The 22,465-nt window shown below is 39.9% G+C and overlaps 1 protein-coding gene across 13 annotated transcripts in view; it reads right to left on the bottom strand.

The window, feature by feature from the left end:
- mical2a (microtubule associated monooxygenase, calponin and LIM domain containing 2a) overlaps positions 1–22,465 on the bottom strand; it is a 40,795-nt gene that overhangs the window by 4,273 nt on the left and 14,057 nt on the right. For 7 of the 13 annotated variants that reach the window (XR_004331753.1, XR_004331762.1, XM_032514263.1 and 4 more), the window contains exons 3-21: positions 17,575–17,782; positions 16,621–16,737; positions 15,312–15,413; positions 13,215–13,370; positions 12,943–13,043; positions 12,064–12,321; positions 11,773–11,888; positions 10,031–10,157; positions 9,811–9,901; positions 9,133–9,280; positions 7,483–7,682; positions 6,493–6,596; positions 6,191–6,262; positions 5,955–6,089; positions 5,498–5,587; positions 4,793–5,059; positions 3,452–3,559; positions 227–407; positions 30–106 (exon numbers count right to left, since the gene is read on the bottom strand). Coding sequence is in view for 10 of the 13 variants with exons in the window: in XM_032514263.1 (XP_032370154.1) it covers positions 30–106; positions 227–407; positions 3,452–3,559; positions 4,793–5,059; positions 5,498–5,587; positions 5,955–6,089; positions 6,191–6,262; positions 6,493–6,596; positions 7,483–7,682; positions 9,133–9,280; positions 9,811–9,901; positions 10,031–10,157; positions 11,773–11,888; positions 12,064–12,321; positions 12,943–13,043; positions 13,215–13,370; positions 15,312–15,413; positions 16,621–16,737; positions 17,575–17,782 (2,658 nt within the window). In the remaining 3 variants the exon portion in view is untranslated. Of the gene's footprint in view, positions 1–29; positions 107–226; positions 408–3,451; positions 3,560–4,792; positions 5,060–5,447; positions 5,651–5,954; positions 6,090–6,190; positions 6,263–6,492; positions 6,597–7,482; positions 7,683–9,132; positions 9,281–9,810; positions 9,902–10,030; positions 10,158–11,772; positions 11,889–12,063; positions 12,322–12,942; positions 13,044–13,214; positions 13,371–15,311; positions 15,414–16,620; positions 16,738–17,574; positions 17,783–22,465 lie in introns of those variants that run through there. The other 6 variants (XM_032514285.1, XM_032514278.1, XM_032514333.1 and 3 more) reach the window with 6 other exon arrangements.

Raw genomic sequence — 22,465 nt, 5'->3', positions numbered from 1 at the left:
GGATACTGTTGGAAATGCAAAGTACTCACTGAGCGTCCAGAAAAAGTCCTCTGTAGATTTGTCCCGCTGCTGCGTTTCTCAAAATGAAGTTTGCAGTACAATTTTCCTGCACGATCACAAGAACTGTCAGTACAAAGTAGCCAAATAAACACTGAACTTTGCTCCTTTTGTTTTAGTAAAATGCGGATTTAATACTGATGAAGAGCTGATATGGGATAACACGTACCCTGTTCAGAGTCAAAGGCATGTGCTCCCTGTCGCAGGGCAGAGCTGCAGGTAGAGCAGCGGAAACACTCTCTGTGGAAGTAGACCCCCTCGGCACAGACCCTCTCCACCATATAAACACGTCTCTCGCATGAGTGACACTGGTCACCTGACGGGGGGAACGCCCTTCGTAGTGAGCCACCCTGGAAAACAAAGGACAGGCAGCGATGATGGAAAAGGAAAACAGGGAAGATGAGCACTCATGTCACACACTTTGAGAAAAAAAAGTCTTTAACACGGACTTTAATCTTTCTATTCAGCTACTATTTCCCACTACTTAAGCTCAGGTAATTAAATACATCATAACCTTAAGATTCCTGAAATAGCTGACACAGTCATGCATTTAACACCTATTGGTGGCTTTAAGAAAATCATATACTGTGCTAACAATTTTTACCATCTGTTTGACCAAAAAGATTCCTCCAAATATTATTTTAAAGGAAAGACTGTGTCTATATTCTTATCTCTCTTTTTAATTCAAGGCCAGTCCTCATTTTTGGTCTACGTACTTGAGTTAAGATTTTCTTTGTGACAGGTCCCAAAATGTTTCAGCTAGAAATTTTAACTCAGTGTTGAGTTAGTTACTCTTGGAAGTGTCGGCATGCTTGGGGGAAACGCAGGTGGTATGACATGCCAAACAAGTGACAGTGTGAGATTTTGAGTGCAAGATGAGGAACACACAGCTGTTTGTAATGCGTGCTTTAATTCTCAATGTTATCTTGGGGATATTTTGAGTGACAGTTGATGTGCGGGCGAGCTGTATGAGGCTCTGTATGTGGGGTCATCTTCAGAGAGGGTGACCACTGTCTACACCTTTAAAGCCTACACACTCAAAAAAGAGAAGTATAGACAAGAGATAATCCCAAGGTTATATGGATAAACACTGAGGTTGGGTCAGTGAGAAAGTTTGTCATGTCTAATCTGTTTCCCCAATTGCTCTACAGGAATCAAAAATTGTGTACCAGGAGTTGTGTATATTTGTATTACACTAGTATAAGTCCTGCTATAACATCTGGCTGTTGAGTTGGAGCAGGCTGTTTGGGATGGGTGGAGCAGAGAAACCCACACAGTGCCACCACAAGAACACACACTTCTCTTCTACGAGGACTGCTGGTAATTAAAAGCACACGGGGCAGAAACAGCAGTTAAAGCAAAGCTTTCTTGCAAAGCAGCAGCCCTTTCGCATAAATCTGTCTATTATAATTAAGAAGATACGTGACAACAATGTAAATCTTGGGCTATGATGCTTATTTTATAAGCTGTTTTAGAACAGGCCTTATGCGTGCTGCCTTTGGGGTAAATAAGATACGTTGACTCCTCACTACTAAAACACACATCATTAAGTCTTTTTGCCAGTTCTATAAGTACACCTAGATACAACTAAGGCTAAGACCAGCCTGGTCTCGCAAAAATCTGTGAAATGATCACAAATTGTTCACCGCATTACATGGTGGTGGCACAAAACATGTGAAAAGTCTGTGTGGCCTCCAGGGAAAAAAAATGCCAATGTAAAGTCAATGAGAAGGTGACTTAGCATTAGGAGTGACAATGGTAGCGAGTAGTATGAAAGCCCGAAAATCCGCGTAAGAAGTTTGGTTGGGGTGGTGAATAGGTCAAACACAGGACTTTCACCTGGGAGACTGGGGATCGTCTTCTTTTCCTAAACTTTCCTAAGCCCACCCACAACCTTTTTCTTAACTTAAGGGGCCGTGTTTATTTCATGGAAGTCTTCCGTGGGCCCATCACAGATTTTTTTGTGATTCTGTGAAACTGCCACAGATTTTGAGTTGAGGGGCCGTGTTCATTAGTTGGGCATTGTTGGATTTAAACGATTCTGATTCCAATTCCGATTCTTTATTTTGATTTCGGTTCTTATCGATTCTTGATTCTGATTCTTTGAGGGGTGGAGTTGAAACGGGTCATGTTCTTATTTTACAAATAAGAGGAAGGTTTTGTTTTGATTCAATAGTGGGTTGCAGTTTTACAGTGCTTTGTCAATGTAAAATAAAGCCACACTAGAGCGCTGCTTACTGTGCTCCATTGCTGCAACACAACAAGCGCCTGCCGCTACGGAAACCAAAACATACTGACAAACAGCATATTAAATTTGGATCTGATGATCCGATTTGAAACTAAATCCTCCAAACAATTCCATTAAAGAAACAATTCTACTGGAATCATAATTTTTTAAATGATTCCAAGTAGGAATTGGTTCTCGATGTCCAACCCTAGTGTTCATTTCACGGAATTCTGTGAGATCAGGTTGGCTAAAACGCTAGAACGCTATGAGAGCAGTAAGAGTGAACCAAAACAGTAACGTTAAACAAACAAATAGATAGACAAAGTGCTAGTGAATTTAGTGACCCTGAGGAGGAGGAAGATACAGTAAGATTTGTTGATGAGACTTGAGGGCCTTTACAGCCTGCGGGTAAGTGCTAATTGAAAAACGGGTAGATCTAGATCTGATACTTTCTAGCCTTCTGCCTGATGGCAGAGGGGTAAAAAGGGAATTAGCAGGGGTCTTTGAGTATTTTCAGTCCAATTTTGAGTAGACGGGTGTTGTAAATGTCACAGATCTTAGGGAGGTCCCGCCAAATTATTCTTGATGCTGACCTGACTACCCTGTCCCGTGCAGACTTATCATCCACTGAGCAGTTACCCCACCATACAGTGATGAAGAAAGCAAGAGTAATCTCTATCACAGCCCAGTAGAAGTTGAGCATCCCAGCCTTGGACACTTTTCTGAGTTGTCTTAAAAAGAGAGGCTCGAGTAACCCCTGTCACATTGTCAAATTGTTTTCATATTGTCATTTGAAATATTATTATAAAAATGTATTATAGTCGCTTTAAGTTCACCTTGATTTTAAAAAAAGTCATTGAATTAAGACATAATTAACTGCATGTAGTTATATATAGTGTAAAAAAAAGAATTGTGTTGTACAAAATGACGAGGGAGCAAATTAGCTGCATGCAAAACTTGTGAACACACACACACACACACACACACACACACACACACACACACACACACACACACACACACACACACACACACACACACACACACACACACACACACCACACACACACACACACACACACACACACACACACACACACACACACCACACACACCACACACACACACAGTCAGGGTAGGGTCACACGCCAAGCCTGACATAGTCACCTTGAGAACAGCAGAGCTGTCTGCTGAGAACAACCCTCTAAGGTGAACAGCTTTTTCCTTTATACTCTTTGTGTGAAACTCTCTAGCCTGTTGTGTCTGAGCTTTTTTCTGCAGGATGACATGGAGCACAGGAAAAAAAGAAAAGCCATCAGTCTCACCTCCTCTGTACAGAGAAACACATTCTCCGATCTAAAGTGGAGCTCTCTGTGGGTAGGCATAATTAGGTATACTAATACCCATTTAATAAGCACGACATGGTTAAATGATGAAAGGCCTTTCTGTTCTACTTTCACAATAAGAAGCAGGATTTGACAGCTAAGTGTGCATTGTCGGGAGGAAAACAAAAACGTTGCTGTGTGGAACAAAGGCTGCCTTATTACACCTATTTTACACCCGACTTATTGTGTTTACTTATACTACACTGGAGCAGAGAACTGAGACAGGCTTACAGACCTGGCAGTTTAGCCAAATAAATATCTACGTTATTACATTACATAGTAAAGTATTGAGTTTATAAGGCTTAAATGAGTAAAGGCCAAAATAGTATTTAGCATTCCATAAGTATGGAATGCTGTTAGCCTACATCATACTATATGTCAACTAGCAGCATTTTGTCAGCTATAAAAGGGGTCTGACAATCAATACTTGAAGAAGACATTGAACATTTAACAGAGCTCATTTCTGTTCAAATTGCAGGTGCATCTGTCAAAAAACAAAATGAGAAGATTTAATATATAAGAAGATCCTATAAATCATGACCATGTCAAACATAGACAAGCTGTTTTAACAATGATGAGCAGTGGTTAAGAAAATAACTCATGTTTGTCATAGTGATTTACTTGAAATATATTTCTTGTTTTCATTATTTTAAGAAAATTCTCTAAACAAGTGAAACTGCATTTGATGGTACTATATCTCACACATCAGTTCTACACTTAATGACTTGATAAGGACAACAATTGTGCAGTGCTGGTCTGAGCCAATACAGGCATGCTTTGGCAAATCTGAATAATCAAAATAGCTTATTTGCAGACCGGCCCTGGCAGACCTGTTCCTCCCGCACTCAGACAGGCCAATGATTTGCCTGTGTGCCTGTCTCCGCTCGAGGCCAGGTCTGCACGCCTGCTCTTGCCATTTTCATAAGGCCGGATAATTTAGGGGCTGACTTCACCATCTGACTACACATTACATTAGCCTAAATGAATAATCATAGCATAATATATAATCAACGTTCACTCTGGGGCCTTTTTGGGGGATCAGAACATGCAGCGATCACAAGGTTTAAAAAGAGGGACAGAAAGAAAAAGTAGAAGTTAAAGATATGAAGGAGATAGAGATCACCTCAGAGACATGTGCATCCACCTCCCTGAGGCGCTGGAGAACTCTTGACATGAAATGGATTGCTGAGTGGCAAGAGGGAGATGAAGCAGGGGCGTCTGCACTCTCAGGATGAGGCTGGGGCTTTGTTTCAATGTGCGTCTGATCAACATGCTTGAGCTTCACTACAGAAATCAGATGCTGGACATCAGGCTGGAGCTGAGGTTTGGGCAGCGTCTTTGGAGGCAGGCGAACTAAGTGTTCTGCTGCTTTTCTGATACTGACTTCAAACTGAAAGGGATGATATACAGTAGTGCACACGTAAGCGGTGGTGAAGCTTCTCATCAAGCAACCAAACTGTGAAGCTTTAATTGATTTATTATCTTTCACCCACTAGGCAATCATTTAAAGAACACCACAAGTGTTTTTATATGTTTCAGCTTAAAAAAATGAGGTGCCCGCTCTTGGATACTTCTCACGTTCATTGTGCTGCAATGTTAGATAATCCATTACAATGAATATTCTGTCTGCTTTATATTTTTCCAGAGTTCTGTAGTCATCATATGGTAACGCTGTTGAGAACAGGCTGTGACATCTGAGACTTGTGAGTCAACAGCCAACAGCTACATTCAAATGAGATGATCCATATTATCTGTTTTTTTACACTTGATGTTTGCTAATTGTTTGTATTGTGGGTACAAACACTGCCGTCTGACCGCTCCAGACTACCTGCATTTCTGAAGGAGGTTTAGGTGGGACTGGAGGCCTGAGTTTAATGTGCAGACTCTCAGCCAGCTCAACAGTTTGCAGCGGGAAGGACTTCTCTCAGGAAGATCGTTAATGAAAAGGCACAGAAATAGAAAAGACTGAAAAGATTAAATGCTGGAAACAAAAGACAAGAGAGTGGTGTGGCATTAGCGAAAGGAAAAGTTTTGTCAGAATGAAACAGCAGACCACTGTTAGAGCTCCAGCTCACAACAAGGGAAATGTAAAACATACTGTATTTTTGATCCATTTGAGCAATTTCTTTTTAACAATATGCAGGTAGGAAGGATGTACAAAATATTGGTCTGTAGTTAAACAAATACATGCAAATATACTTACTTACAGCCTTAAGGGATGACAGTAAAAACTGCAGCCCTACTACAATAAAATAAAATATATGTGTTTATTGTGTTTTTTTCACCTGTTTTTTCCGGATGGTGGAGCTTGGTGTGCTTTCAAACTTGGCCAGCAACTGAGTAGCCATTGAGCGCACTTTGTTTTCCTTGGGCTCTTGGTCATCTCGCACTGCAGAGCCATTACTCGACAGATTGGTGGCCTAACGAGAGAAAGACAATAGACAAGATCCTAATATTTGAACATGCTTATTTGTCTAGAAGATAAGTTGAAAATTACAAGTAGGTAGTTTAATTAACAAACCTCCTCTAGGTAACTGCAGAACTTCCGCCTCCTTTTGTAAATTGGATCTATACTGTCTGATTTCTTTTCATCCTAAAAGTACAGCACAAAGGGATAAGACTGAATATCCAACAGTCAAAAGAAGGGCAGAAATTCCAAGCCAAAAAAGGCTGGAGAAAATCTCATAAATGGCCCCTAAAAACTAATTTAACAACGACAAAATGCATGTATATAAATTAATCCCACATTAAACAAAGATATTGGAAGTCAGTCAACTTGTTATATTTAGTACATTAGATTTAAACATTTCAGTGTTGAGTTACCTTTGGTACCCGTTTCCTGGGAAGCGCAAGATTGAGCACATTATTATTACTTCTGACTTCCTTAGATGGATAATCTTCATTGTTTTCATCCAGTCCTCTGGAACCTGCAGTAGAACACATGACTGCATCAGAGTTTTCGTAGTTTCCATGGTGCACAGTCATAACTTTCAGATAATATCAATGAATAATGACAGACAATATAGATAAGTAAAGTTATATGAGTGGTATGGGAATAAAGAAAGTTGCTGTATTTGTTTAAGAAATGTTCCACTACATAAAAAGGCCTTTGAATTGTTCAGCTGCATGTCAGAAGGAGAACGGTTGGCTGGTGTTAAATAAAACAACATAGTAAAGATATTCATTAAATATCCCTTCAGTAGAGACAGGCAGCTGTCTTCATGTTGTCAAGACTCTTAGACTACAGCAGTTCACAGATCTGCTACAGATACACATTCCTCTTATGTACTTGTACTTGACTAATAGGACTGCACTATACACATTTTTACAGGAAACCAAATGAAATTCAATACTGTCGTTTCTGTTTTTTTGTGGTCGTTTGTACATATTTTAAATCATAAAATACAGTGAAGAAGATGAAGACCAGAAACAGACATCAGTGTCTATAATTACAGAGTAGATTACAATTCAGCAAAGTAGAGTCAAGTCCAACCGAGTCAAGTGAGGTAGAATCAAATTGATTAGATTCGAATGAAATGAGTACAGTAGAGCTGAGTTGTATCTACTTGAGAAGTAAAGAGCAGGGAAGTGCAAAGTACATTGGAGTTGAGTCAAAAAGAACACAGTAAAGTACAGATGAATGCAGTCAAGTAGAGTAGAGTTGAGTTGCGTTGAGCTAAGTAGAGTTGAGTTTAGTAGAGTCACGTTCAGGACAATTTAGTCCTGACAGTTAAGTTGTATATAGTAGAGTAGATTAGAGAAGAGCTGAGTAGAGTAGATCAAAGTAGAGTAGAGTAAAGAAGAGTAGAGTACCTGAGGCAAGTAGAGGTGTGCCCCGGAACAGCTCGTAGAACTTGGACAGGTAGGTGATCATCCTTGTCTTATCCAGCTCCTGATCGTCACTCAGCTCCTTCACAGATGTGAATGGTCCGATCCCAAATTCACGCTCACTGATGTCAAAAGCCAGCTGCAGGTTTGCACAGTGGTCTTGCTCTTTTAAAGAGTCAAAATCTCTGATGGAAAAAGAGAGTAATGGTGGCTTGAGTAAAAGGAAAGTTATAAAAAAAGATTTAGAGAATGTATGTCATGGCAAAGTATAAAGTTCCTCTGCCAGCCTATAGTAGGGTTTAAATTTTTATGGTGAGGCCATTTACTTCTGGTTTACGTTTTCCCTGATCACTTGGCAATGCATACATGATGAGACTTCTTTAATTAAATTTTTTTTAAACAAATTTTTACTTTAGTGTAGTACCATAACCATTTAAGATACCCTGAATAATGAGACAAGAATGTAAAAGTAATGTTTGTAACGGAGATTCTTAAAAGGATTATTTCCATTTCATGTCATCTCTAGTGTGACTGATGTTTAGCGTTCAAGATAAGATAATACGCATCCTGATAAGAAAGCATTAACGTAACCTAAATGGAATGACTTTACACAGAAAATTATCTTTATCAATTTTTAGCCCTGCAGAAGAACTTGTTTCTCATATTGCAGGAGAAAAGGGCAGCAAATTACTTCTAATGGGAGAAAAAAAACTAGTTCTGATTTCTCTACCTACCCTGAGCAGGCACCATTATAAATAATGTAAAGAAGAGAACAGTCACCTAGCAGCAACACACACAAACTTTGGTGTTATGTCATAAGTACGGAGGCTCACACTTTATTCCTTTCTTTCTCTTCTGTGAACCTGCTCAACTCTCTGCAGCGTGCTCTGCTGAAAGGCATGCATATGGAGGGAAGGGGGCAAATGACAGTAGTTCCTGGAAACTTACAGGACCACATGAAATTGTAGTGGCATGTGGCGAGGAATGAAGGCAATAATTAAAGAGTGGATACGATATAATTAGATTTGTAAAAGTACTAATCTACAGTTGCATTGGCTATTCCATGCTCTGCAAGCCAGTCTAACCCTAAAAAGTGGAAAGTAAGGTACAGTTTCTTCTATTTTTGAATAAGGACTGTGTCCAAGGCTCCAGATCCACTCACAGAAATGACCACAATTTGGACCTTCTCAAAAAAATGAATACAGGTACAACAGCAAGTATTTATTTCAGTTGAGTTGATAATTTCACTGACAAAATGGCCTTAGTAAAAATGTGTGAAATGTACATAGCTGCACTCTCAAAACTTCTCTGTTTGCAACATAGACTGCCAGCTAACTTTACGAGTAGTGCAGCTATCTATCAGCGCTCAAAGAAGGGTAGAGAGTGCAGCGGAAAACACATAGATCAAAGAGCTACTCCCATGGCATGCATCTTTAACACAGCTATAAGAAATGAAATTCCTCACGACTAGTTTTTACAAAAAAGGGTGCAGAGTTCATTTTAAAAAACAAATGAACACAAAACATGAACACAAAAGTTAATGTGTTCATGCGTATGCATTCAAAACACTGGTTTAAGATGGAAAGATTCAGAGCTGCATGCTGCTTCTGATATTATCTGATGTGTATTACGTACATCAGCTGGGGTTTGAACTTGTGGATGAGGGCGCAGAGGGCGATGCCACTTTTCCAAGAAGACGTCAAGTCTGTAATCATCACATTCTTGTAGCCCTCTGTCTGTTTCTGGCACCAGGTAAGAAGCCTCGCAGGTCTGATCTCTGACTCTACAACAGAAACACGGTAAAACAATGCAATTCCTTAAATAACTTCTCACATCAATGCAGGCTGTGTTAGAAAAAAGCTCCCACAAGTTTATGCTGAAGAAGATTTGATGTCACAAGCATGGACCAACACATGGTGTGCCAGTAAGTAAGGCCATATCAGAAATAAAGCTGAGGTATGTACATATCTTTGTCATTTTTGTCTGGACACGTACTTCCTCGCTGCCTTTGATGAGTCAGTGACTCGAGTTACTTTATTTGAACAGCTCAGTTCAGCGTGTGGAGAGGTACATAAAGTAATGCTGAACTTGGAAAGCAAGAAAATTGTGTTTCACTGTTCTTCCCACAACCGGCTCTTTCTTCAAGGCTTTTTTTTTTTAATCCTTATAAAAAGTAACAGAGTGGAAACCCCTATTAGTCAGTCAGATAACTACTGTAAATATTCTAAAAAAAGGGTCAGGAGCAAATCTGTGCTCTGGACGACAGATCCACTCATAGAAACAACCCATGGGAATCTGTAAAGTTACACTTACCTCGTCTGCAGAGATTCACAGGCCGACGTATGGTAGCAGCACGCTCCAGAGAGCAGGAATTCACCTCTCCCCTGATGTACAAGTGACGCACCTCAAACAGGAAGAAAAGGAAAAATTATTATAATAAAGACACTCAAGAAGTTGTGTTTATTTGTTAAAACAAAAACAGATGAACAGATGGTAAGAATCTGATTTTGTCAAAGTGGGTACTCCCTCTCACCTGGTGTGGCCTGACACAAGAGGAGTTGAGGTTGGGGTATCGAGTCCCAGGGTCAATGGTGTACTGGTCAAAGTTTTTGCCAATGTTTTCAGTTGTTGTCTGTGGAAGTAGCCTGTAAATACTCTCCCTATTGAAACACAAGAGCAATTTATGGAGCTAGACTTGTTCCTTTATTATATGTGAGAAAATAAACGATCTGAGAGGGAAAAAAAATGTTTTAGAGAAAAGGTTTTCATAATAGCAAAAAAAAAACGTCTCTCAAAATATTTTTTTAAACTCTCAAATATATATTTTTTGCTAACAGTGTGAAAAAAAAAACTCTCAAAATGTTTTTCTTCTCGCTCTCAAAACCTAAGTCTTTGCTCTCGATTCAATTTCTTGCTCTCGTCTCAGGATTTTTCTCTCGATGTGAAAATAGTGTCATGGGTGTGGCCACGTTCCTATTGGTCAGTTGGGTGAGCACCGTCTTGTCCTGGGAGTCCCTCTGAATCATTACACCATTGTCATTGACATAGATAAATAACTAGCAGGCAGCCGACTTCTAAATAAATACCTTTTGATTATCTGAACACTTTTTAACAGTCATTCTGAAACACTGGCGGTGACCTCCAGTCCTGCAGCCGCAGACGGACCACCATCAGTGGGGATCGGGCACTGTGAAAACATTGCTAGAAAGCTTTGCCGCCGATCTCGACCTTATCTAAACGGAGCTCCAGCCGGACACGGAGAGCTCCAGACCCGGTAGGAGCGGCGCAACCCCCTGGAGCTCAGCGCCAGTGTTGGTGGAATAGCAAGCTGGCGTTAGCAAACTAACCAACCAGCCCGCACACATAATCATCGTTGATGAACAAGTTTCAGTTTGACTGTTAAAAATTGTTTAGAGAATTAAAAGGTATTTATTTAGAAGTGGGCTGGATGCTAGTTATCTATCTATGATGGTGACAATGGTGTAATGATTCAGATGGACTCCCAAGACAAGACACCATGACACTATTTTCACATCAAGACAAAAATCCTGAGACGAGAGCAAAAAATTGAAACGAGAGCAAAGACTTTTGGTTTTGAGAGCGAGAAGAAAAACGTTTTGAGAGAAATGCCTTTTTTTTTTGAAAGACTTTTTTTTTCCCACACTGATAGCAAAAAATATATATTTGAGAGTTTAAAAAAGTGTTTTGAGAGTGATTTATTTTGCTATTGGTATGAAAACTTTTTTCTGTCAAATATAATTTTTTTCTCTCATAAAAGGCTTTTTTGCTTTCAGTGTGATCACTTTTTCTCTCAAACATTTTTTTTCTCTCAGATCATTTTTTTCTTGCATGTAATAAAGAAACAAATCTGGCTCAATACAAGACAGATGCATAGACATGCATATTTTAGGCTACAAATTCTTTTTGTCACATACAGCAAACATCTCCCACTATCTGCTAGCTACCTGTCCCCTAGAAAAAAAAAAATAGTCTCTGTAGACCACCCAGGCTCCACAAATGCCAACAAAAAACAAACTGTGCCAACCTGCACCACAAAACATAAATAGTGTTCCAGCCAATAACCGACAAGAAGGATTTGGGGGTGGGGGTTGGGTGGTTAGTGTGCGGAAGGTAGGGGGAGGGCATGGGAGGAGGAGAGGGAGAGGCAAGCTAGCCTCCGTTTTGTTTGACAATACTTTGAACGTCAACAAGTGAAATCACCCAACATATGTAGCATAGAGCAACGTGTGTGTGTTTGTGTGTGTGTGTGTGTACCTCTCTGCCAGCACTTCCACAGCCGTCCTACCCTGAGCCCAGCTCTTTACCATCCAGGCCGTGTCAAAGGCAGCCAGGAAGCCTCTGGCGCAACCTGTTCCCATGGGCCAAAAGGGCTGCACAGGAACACACAACAAAAATATGAGTGTATGAATATAAATGTGTGTCAGTGAACATGAAGGATGAGCTGTTACATGTTGTGTAACAGCTTCTCTTCCTTAACACCCGGCTAACTTCATACACTCACTTGAACTGAGCTCACTTGACTTGATATGTCTTGCTCTTCCTTACCTCTAACAGACTGTCGCCAACCAGTGCTACCAGCAGCTGGTGTCCAAATCTCTCCCTGACCAGAGCAGCGTTCTCGGAGGCGTACATGCTTGTGAAGTCAAACATTGCTACATCTGGCTTCCCGCAGTGGTTCATGGCAAAATCCAACGTGGGAAGTTGGTAGTTGGTGCCAAAGTCAGCAGCCTCTCGGGCGTAGCACAGAAGAGCATCCTGGTTGACATTCTCACTGCTCAGCAGCATCTGGGTGTCTATGTAATCCTGGTGAACAGGAGTACGACAGTCAGGAGAAGTTCACACAGAGTAAGAGGGAGTGTAACTAAAAGACCAAGATTGTTTTCTTTATGATCTGTTCTTTAAGAGTTAAGAGTTTTTTTTGTAATTCTGCACATAAAAGTGTAATAAAAGCCCTAATGTATAAAATGCATAAAATAACAAAAATGACAACTACAGATTGTGGATATGATATACTGAAATGTATACAACTAGCCTGGTTCTAGACCTCTGAAGTGCAAAGATTTAGATAAAATAATCAAATTAAACAAAATGGAAATTCAGTCTGATTATTAGTCTTAATCAATCTTAAGTGATACAATTATTGGCTACCATGCTATTTCCAAGGCCAACATGTTAATAATTTACAGTACTACTTAATTCAACACCTCTCTAACACAGTCTGAAGAAAAATGAAGTAAAGACAGTATTTGGGGATGTTGCATTTGATTGCATTATGTTGTTAAATATGATGTTCATGATGTTGATTTCTTGTCATCATGATCAAATATAAACTATGTTGAAAATTAACGGTTAAAAGCACATTTTCAAAAAGTGAAGAACAGTGAAAAAGGACACAATGGATCCCTGAAGACATGTTCTGCTTACATTAATGACAACTCCCTTGTCCAGCAGGCTCTGTTTTTTGGCAGTCATGACAAAGTAGTGTGTGTTGTCTTTGTAGTACACAATGTTCTCCAGATCGATACCTGCAAAAAAATAATATGGTTTGAGACTAGCTAAAACATTTTTGAAAAGCACTAAATGGACATCAAATTGTTGCAGACAATCTAACCAGTAACTCAAACCCATCAATGTCTAATGCATCTTCATGCCAGCTAATACCACAATGAGGCAGTTTGACTGAGCTTCTTTCCCACCTGTCTCCTCTTTGAGGTCAAGAAAGAACTTCTGGTTGAAGATGAAGGCAACGCCGCTGATCTCTTCTACTTTGGCCTCTGCAGTAGTGTTCCTGTTTATAAAGTTGGCTGTGATGGCAATCGCCAGCTTTCCCCTGAACTCCTTCCGCTTGAAACCTGATAGAAAAAAAAATACAAATAAAAGAATGAAACAGAGAAATAGGGGGCAGGGGGGGTTCCCAAGCAAACCTGTCCTATCGACTTGTCTGTTAAAGCACCCATATTATGCTAATTTTCAGGTTCATAATTGTATTTTGAGGTTGTACCAGAGTAGGTTTACATGGTTTCATTTTCAAAAAACATTGCCGCAGATTCTATTTTCACCCTGTGTGTTTAGGTCTCTGTTTTAGCTACAGAGTGAGAGATCTTACTTCTACACTATCTTTGTTGGGAGTTGCACATGCGCTGTAGCAGCTAGATAACTCTTTCTCCAACTTTGGTCAGTACATGTCAGGATTAGCTGGGAGACTTCTTCTAAACGAGGACACACTTGTGGAATACCTGCAGAACAGGGACATGGGAGTAGTTCTTTTGTAGATTATGGTGAACTAGTGTGTGTTGTAGCAGTGTTTTGACATTGAGAACAAGCTAGCATGCTAGCCCTAGCATGCTACGGTTAGCTGTGCAGATTTTGAACAGCTCACCCGGAGACTGAAGGTGGAGGACATTCAGAAACCCGTTTCTCACTCAGAAGTTTTTTTTCCCCAAATTTGTATCCGTGTGGAAGAACCAGAGACACAAAACAACACCCAAAATGCCAGAAAAACTGATTTTTGTTCATAATATGGGCACTTTAAAACCAAAGGAAATTTACCCTTTAACCATAATTACAAGTTAGTTATATTAGGATAAGAGGCAACTTACCAAGGTGAGCCTTTAAATAGCCGAGGGAACAAACCCAATGGATTCTAAGTTAAGTAATTAATTTGAAGTTAGATGCCTTTTTCTTACTAACCTGTTGAACTGCAAGTGTAGCAGTAAAACAGACAACTTGCAAAATTGTCTTTAATTTTATTAAAAATGTACTCTATGGTTTATGAGTAAGCAGGTTTTTTATTTTATTCATATCTTTGAGGAATTATGATTCAATGGATGCTACTATATGCAATAAAACCATAAAAATTGTTCTTTTGACAACGGTCTATTGCAGATATTTTGAAAGACAAAACAGGGACATAGGAAACAAAATGCAAGGGTTTTCTTTCAATGTTAACTTTTTATGTCCCGAACAAAACATAACCAAACAGAAGCAGACATCAAACAGAATAACACTAAGGTTCAAGATTTTACTGGTACATTTTTTAAATGACCTTTTCAAACCAGCAAGAATTCTAAAAATTCTAGCTATAAGTGCAGTAAGTAAAAGAAAATGGCGTACTACAAAGTGATGTATGAGGCAGGGAAAGTACTTTCTGGGTGCAGAAAACAAGACATCTCCTCCATATGGTCAGTGTTGAAGCCACGGAGGACCTTTTCGCCTCTGTGTCGCTTTATTGCCATGCAGATCTGATTGCATTTAACTGTGTTACCGTAGCTAGGCCATTAAAGCAGCTTAAAAAAAACGGGCGAACTGTAGGGGAAAATCATTTCCCCCAGACATCATCATAATTGAAGAATGAGCTAAACATGTTTCCAGACCAAAAAATGCCCTTTTTAGGAATAAGCATCTGATCTGAATTGGTTGTTAGATGACAGCATTTTGTAATACAGAACCCAAGAGAGAGAGAGAGAGAGAGAGAGAGAGAGAGAGAGAGAGAGAGAGAGAGGAGAGAGAGAGTCCAATCACCCAATCACATCAGCTGTTGCACCGAGCCCAAGCTCTGCTCTATGTTTTGCACAGTGTTTCATTCAACATTTAACAGAATCAGAAAGTATTAAATAAACTCCAAGTTGTTTCAAGAAACAAAACTCTAACCCTGTGCTTTGACTGTTGCTGATGGGAAAATATACATTTGGGTCACAGATTGTTACTTGCATGATCATACACAGGTAACATTCATCGTACTTTTTGAAGTGCACTTGCATAATATTTGCTCCTTTTGTTTGCCTTCTTCTCACCTTCCAGAGTATTCCTGCGTCCGTCAGCTCCCACCACAACATCAAACTCAAAGTTAGCCACCGGGTGATCAGCAGGTTGGATTGTAGCCCTCCATCCAAGCCCTGAGAGACGGAAACAAAGACAGAGAAATAGTAAGATAGATGATATATATCCTAGGAATGTTCCCTTTGGGCTGTACTCCACAGAACAATCAGCACACAGAATGTAGAATGTCAAATGATAAAGATTAGTATTTTTGCTGAAGCACACTTCAATAATGTCTCAGTCAAAGCATCTCTACTTCCTGGACCATTCTGCCAACTGCTTTGCTTTTCTAACATTTCTAAATGTGTTAATCTGTTGCTGTTTCGTTGCCAGTAAAGTACAGAAAGATGTGGCTTTTCATGTCCTGGTTTTAAAAGGAATGCTTAATAAAAGCCCACTAGATCAGGCCTGCAAACTTGACTAACAAGCAAAACATTGTTTCAGATTCAATACTAGTCATTTGAAGTACGCAGTGTGGGTGTTGCATGAGTGTGAGACCAGCACGATAACAGCTTAGCAGTTTGTTGTGTAATATCACCATGTGGAAAATGCATTCCATGATGTCCAGGGCAGAGCTAAGTTCGTCACAGCAAAACAGGAGGGATAAGTGTGTGTCTAAATTTAGGCAAGGCACTTGTTGTTATCAGTGTATAGATATTACAGCTAAGGAGACAACACCTGACAACAGCGTGATAGTCATATTCTTCTTGAGAGTATATATGCCAATGTAAAATATATCATCACATGGGAGTAAAATATATAATCACTACATTTAGCAAAGAGAACAATGTTTATTCACTGGCATTAATGTGATTGGTGGGTGCTGTAAATATAGTAGGCATACATTTGAGCACCAACAGGGAGGTCAAGCAAAATACTCCTCTAACCTCATCTAAATATGATGAAAAACTAAATCAGTGCCAATGTTTGTCTCCTGTTTATTGGTGGCTGTCAAGGAAATTAAATACTGCAGCGATGAGAAGTCCCTTGCTGCCTCACCAGCCTTGAAGCTGAGTGCCAAACTCCAGAGTGGGGGAGCAAATACAGATCCTCCAGTAAACTACGCAGTTTACTACGCATCCGTCTACCAAACCGACGCAGACTTATGTCTATATCTAGCTTTACACATTATTAAACTTCTTAACCTCACTTCATGTCCCAGTTGTATTGTTTCCAGCTGCTTAAATCTCCCCATCTTCCCAAAGCTTGCCGACCATAAAACAACCGTCAGTGGGTGAGTATAAAAGCACTACTAATCTATTGTTTGGACGTGTGGATGGATACCTTCATTTTCCTGATCCTCTGGGGGCTCCAACAGCTTGACAAACTCCACATTGATGTGAAACTCTACTGCAACAATCAGGGCGACCTTCAATAGGACCAGCTGCAGCTTCTGAATGCCTAATAGACACAGACACACACATTAGTCTTTGCATACAGATGTAAAACACTGCCATACTGTGTTTGTGTTCATGACAGCAAGGCTTGAACTCCATTACTCTCTTGGATCTTTGATGAGGCTTTTTTTCTTGTATTGGAATAAAAAAGATCATCGTTTAACAAGGAAAAATGTACAAACAAGTCACAATAAAAAGCCAAATAATATATAATAACAATAGATTACATACAAACAAAATGGTTAGATCTAAAATAAGTTAAAGCTGAGAAGTGATCTTAGAAAGTACCATACTATTTAACGCTACTACTGAATATACTTTGGACTGTACAATTTTAGGGTCGAACAAAATACTATACGCTTAAGGAAAAGATTCATGTTTAGAGAGACTAATAATATGTGATCACAGGTAAGCCTGCACGATTAATCGTTATAAAATCGTGATCGCGATTCACCCAGTTCACAATTTAAATTTTATTTTTTATTAAATGACCTTGATTCTCATTTATTTTTACGAGCCGACGGCATCACAGACGCAACTACTTTCTTCTGCGAGTTGACAGACTAACAGAGTGTATAAAATAGGTTTTAAAGCGCTCCCAAGCGCTGCAATGCTCTCCCTTCCCTTTGTTGAAGCCTCTATGTTTACTGGCTTGTGGTGATGCACAATGTGCTATAGGTCCCAAAACAATCTATGTTTGGTACTGACAATTGGCTTTGTCATGTGTGCAATAAACATTACACTTTGAGCACAAAAAAATCTTGGCAGAGAATCGAGATTCGTATTTTTCCCAGAATCGTGCAGGCCTAATCACAGGTCAGTGAAAAGCAAAAGCACTCACTGATGTGGTCTATGGCCCCAGCGCAGAATTTGCCATAAAACTTTTTTGCCCCGAGGCCCCGCAGGTCATGAATGGTGTAGGGCCAAAGGTGCAGCACGTTGTTCCTGGAGAAGGAGTCTCTCTTCTCAATCACCACCACTTTGGCCCCCATCAAAGCGAGCTCAATGGCTGTTCGCAAGCCACAGGGGCCTCCTCCGATGATAAGGCACTAAATATGAGAGAATGACAAATTGACCTTATTAACTACACAATGCACAGAGGAATGAGTTACATCATGAAGACATCTATAATCCCAGGCTAATAATTGTCCTGCAGAAGAGGCTGAAATAAATAATGGTTTATGTCCTACTTGTTTATTAACATGCCAGGGAGCATTATGCCATGTCATGACAGGAAGCAGCACTTCACTGCACCACTGGAGCATTTAGAGGCTGAGTGTCTCACTCAAAGACACTTCAGCAGGATAGACAACGACTTTGAGGCTTATTCCAGTCTTGAGAAGACTATTTCACATGCCACCTTGTGTGTGTAAGGATTGTTACTAAAACATGAAGAGAGTTTACAAGTGCCTGAATGTGCATAAAGTGCATTTATCAGGAAATTGCCAAGAGGAATGTTTGCAAACATCTCGCAAAACCATTAATACAACCGTGTTATTCATGCATGGGCCTCACCCAAAAATGCATGAAGTCAGTTCGTTGAGGTTACAGCATCTGTCTGAGAATGTGTGGCTCTAACATGACATCACCCTCTTGAAAGACTGACGCATGTGTGCTGGCAAACTTGATCTTCTTTCCTTCTAAACACGTTAAGAGGCATTATAGAGAATTGTGTAGAGAGCTGTGTACGTATTTTTACTTGAGTGAGTTTTTAATCCAGAACCAAACCACTTCTGAATGTTGCCCCTGCTGTGCTTAACAAGGTGGACAGTCCCGTGTCGATAGCCTCACCAAATTAGCGCTGAAAATATCTTTTCTTTCACCTTCCCAGGAAAGCCTTTAATCCAACAGCACAAAGAGCTTCCAATCTGCCAGACCTCTAAATCACCCCAGCATGCAGACAGGGGTTTGCAACGTATTTGAACAGGAGGACTCACTTCCTGACATCCTGTGTCTACCAAAAAGACAACACAAAGTGAGGATAGTGCGATTAGGTGCTACCTGTCCATATCAGTTCTGCGAGACAATCAGCCTGGTTGCCGTTTACAGATCACCCAATGCCAGCTCATTCCCAAATCATACCCTAAATGGCTCTCTGCTCCTGCACCAAAAACACGATGATTGAGGCTTTAGTCATTCCACATTCTCCCTCTGGGAGTGTGTGGTTAAACTTTGGGGGGGCTTCACAGGGGATGTGGGTGATGAGGAACACAGTGTGTCATCACTGAGGATGAGGTGTGTTGCCTGAGGATATAAGGAGGTATTCTCAGGTGTGACGCACACACAGGTGGTGGAAGCGCTGCCTGGACATGCCTGCCTGCTGGCTATGTTGTTTTATTTTTCTCTCAACAAAGGGGGAGTAAGTGTATTTACTAAACCAGAGACAGAGATGAAAGGATGCTGAAAATGTAATTCATGTGCACAGTAATAACGCAGTTTAGTCATATGTACGTTCACAATGTGCACATTTTTATTGCACATTTGTGCACATTTTTAACTCGTAACTGTTTTCATCTATCAGCCGTTAGCAGTGACAGGCTGTTTGTTTTAGCCCGTTTCCATTTGCTGATATATTACCCCAGATATGAGGCTTTTCCTGACAGCTTGCTTGCTCCACATCTGTTGAGTCAGGACACACATGCTTCCTTTCAACTTCCCACTCCTGACCCCTCTCTCATCCCATCTCCACCTCGCCCTGGTAACATTTGTGCCCCGCCTTAGTAATGAACGCTGTCAGTCCGTCAAAGTTGCACGGTTTACTTTTTCATGGCAGCAGAAAGTGTGAATTACTAACAAGGAGCACTTTTTATCCCAGCTTCTTGGTTTAAATGTTGGGAAACTAGAGGTGCAACTAACCCCTATTTTTTGTTATCAATTAATCTGACGATTAATTGAGCCCAGGATGATGTCTTATATTGTTTGTTTTGGTTGACCAAACCATAAAAATCTAATATATATTTTGTTTTCAATCATATTCAAGTTAAGCAAATATTCACACTTGAGGGGCATACATATTGAAATGATAAATCAATTACATTTTTTTAAATTATTTTGCAAATCAACACATCGTTTCACTGACTAATTATTTCAGCTCTTCAGGGGACGTAAAGAATATCATTCCAAACATAAAAAACTGTCAAACTGCGTGACTGCAAGGGCTGTCTGACAAAACATCTGTGTACATCTGTGTGCAACATACTGAATCTGGGGCTTAACACGATTGAGATGAAAGTCACTCAATTTTAAATGAGACTACATACCCTAAATGCATTTTTTCCGGTGAGTCAAGATGTGTTACAGTTTTAGGGTTAAACGTGCACTGTGTGTCACAAAGCTCTGATGAAGTGTGCTGAGAATGATTTACAACATCACATCAAAAATAAATAATAGAAAAAATAGAACAATTTGCAATTTCTTTGTGTACAGTGAAACTTTATGGAGGAAGAAACACATGTTACATGTTGGTGTCACAGCAGCCAGCTGCGTCAGGCAATAAAACACGAATGGCATCACATCCTTTAAAGACTGCTCCTACAGCTGGAACATGAGCATGAGGCGGCGAGTGATATATCGGTCACTCGCTGTTAAAAAGCCGAGTTGCCATAAAACCCTGAGTTGTCACCTTGTGATTCTCCCAGGGACAGGGGGAATTTCCGATCGAGTAAAAGCAAAACTCCCGCCCTGTTTGCGATTGAAACAGACTTCATACTGCACATGTGTAGAAATTAATAGGCAACTTATTAAACCTTAGGCTTTTAGAAGAAAAAGGCAATGTCATAAATTCACAACATGTTAGTGTTTCAATAATGAACACAATCCACTGTGTGTTAATGTGGTTTACTGCTCTGGTCCCACTAAAGTAGGAGTACAGTGCCACGTTTTATTTTACAACACAAACCTGTTGATTGTCAAATTTTCTAAATCTGACCAAAAACTTTTGGCTCAGAAGTTAAGAGAAGAAGGAGAGTCACACTTTCTTTAAACATTTACCTTCTTTCTTCTGACCTATTTTGGTGTTGGCTTAAATCAGACAGAACCATTAGAACTGAAACGTTGAAGCAGTTAAAAAACACTTTAATAACAATCCAACCTTTTAGGAACAGCATAAAAAGAGCAGAGCACACCCTCAGAACAACCGGGGCCAAATAATCATAGATGCTGAGGGATGCTGTCTGTTTCTCGGCACAATAAAAACACTGTTTTAAGCTGGAGGCAGCTGATGCCTGAAAGGTAATCACACTCCTACAGGTTTTCCTCCTTTCCCTCATCACCTTTACTGCCAAGTTCCCCCCACACCACACAACCCTGACATGATATCTTTGTCCCCATTACAGCTATTTCTTGATAATTCAACTCAGTAGCTCTTCAACAGCTCTTTTCTTACATGTGTTATTTGCTCTCTGAATGTGATTGGCTGCAGGGTTAGATGAAGCAGCAAACAGCTGTCATGGTGTTTTTCTTTGTGTCTTTCTGAAATTCTGTGTCATGTTTCATTTGAACATCTGTTGCTTGCTGTGTTTTATGTACAGTGTGTATGTTTCTTAACTTTGATGTATAGCATTGTTTGTATGGCTAAATATTGACATATAATGGGTCAGTGAAGCATTTGTCTATGACATAATGCAACATTATGTTTGTATTTCACTCTGTACAGCTTTGTCTTGTAGCACCTGTCTGAGAGGGACAGATCAGAAGCAAAGTAAATGTACATCTCTTTAATTTCCTGTCCTGTGTTTTGGGAGTTGTTGCAGTGAAAGAATGAGTGTTCCTGTAGTCGCTGACCTATTTCTGGGCAAATAGATGGTAAAAGTGCTATAGCACTCTGTTAGTGCCTGAGGTGAGGTCACTAAGACATGAATCATCAACTTTAATGATGTATAAACAAACCTTATGATATTCTTAGACCTTTTTAGGATACACATACCAATGATTTTAGGCTTTGGCTGTGTCGGCACGCAACACATTTTTTTGTTTTCAGCACATTAACTTGGACAAACATGCTTGAGATTGGTAACCCATCATGGTGAGCATTTAGTCCGTTTATTTTGTGATGTTACTGCAGTTCACACAACATCTCAACAATCTCCTAGCATAACAGATACATTAGACTGACCCCAACCGGCCCGTCAGACACCGCCTACCAAAGCCTGGGTCTGTCCGAGGTTTCTGCCTAAAAGGAAGTTTTTCCTCGCCACTGTCACACTGTTGCTTGCTCTGGAGGAAACTACTAGAACTGTTGGGTCCTTGTAAATTCTGGAGTGTGGTCTAGACCTACTCTATCTGTAAAGTGTCTTGAGATAACTCTTGTTATGAATTGATACTATAAATAAAATTGAACTGAATTTGAAAATGTATAGTAACGTAATAGTCAAGATTTGAGAGTTGGATGCATTTAAAAATTGAAGTATATTTGTCAAGCACATAAGGACATTAAAAAGGATGATATGTGTTGTTGTTTCTTCTATTAATGAGGGCTGCTTTTAGACAGGCAACTCCAAAGTCTGGGATAGTGCAGGATCCTTGAATGCAGCACTAAGTAGACCTTTTAAATTAGCTAGGTGACCACACAAAAATAACATAACTCTGGCAAAACAGTGCACATTTTGTCCATGTGAACTGAAAAAATGAGCTAACGAACACCATGCGGAAATTACTTTCTTACCAAACCGAAAAGAAAACGATGCCTGCCTGGAAAGTAGGAAAAAAAAAAAAAAAAAAAAAAAGGTATGGTA

The sequence above is a fragment of the Etheostoma spectabile genome, chromosome 1, assembly GCF_008692095.1.
Source record: "Etheostoma spectabile isolate EspeVRDwgs_2016 chromosome 1, UIUC_Espe_1.0, whole genome shotgun sequence".
In the NCBI taxonomy this organism is placed as follows: domain Eukaryota; kingdom Metazoa; phylum Chordata; class Actinopteri; order Perciformes; family Percidae; genus Etheostoma; species Etheostoma spectabile.
Note: the sequence above shows the minus strand (reverse complement) of the source record. Positions and strands in the feature narration are given on the sequence as shown.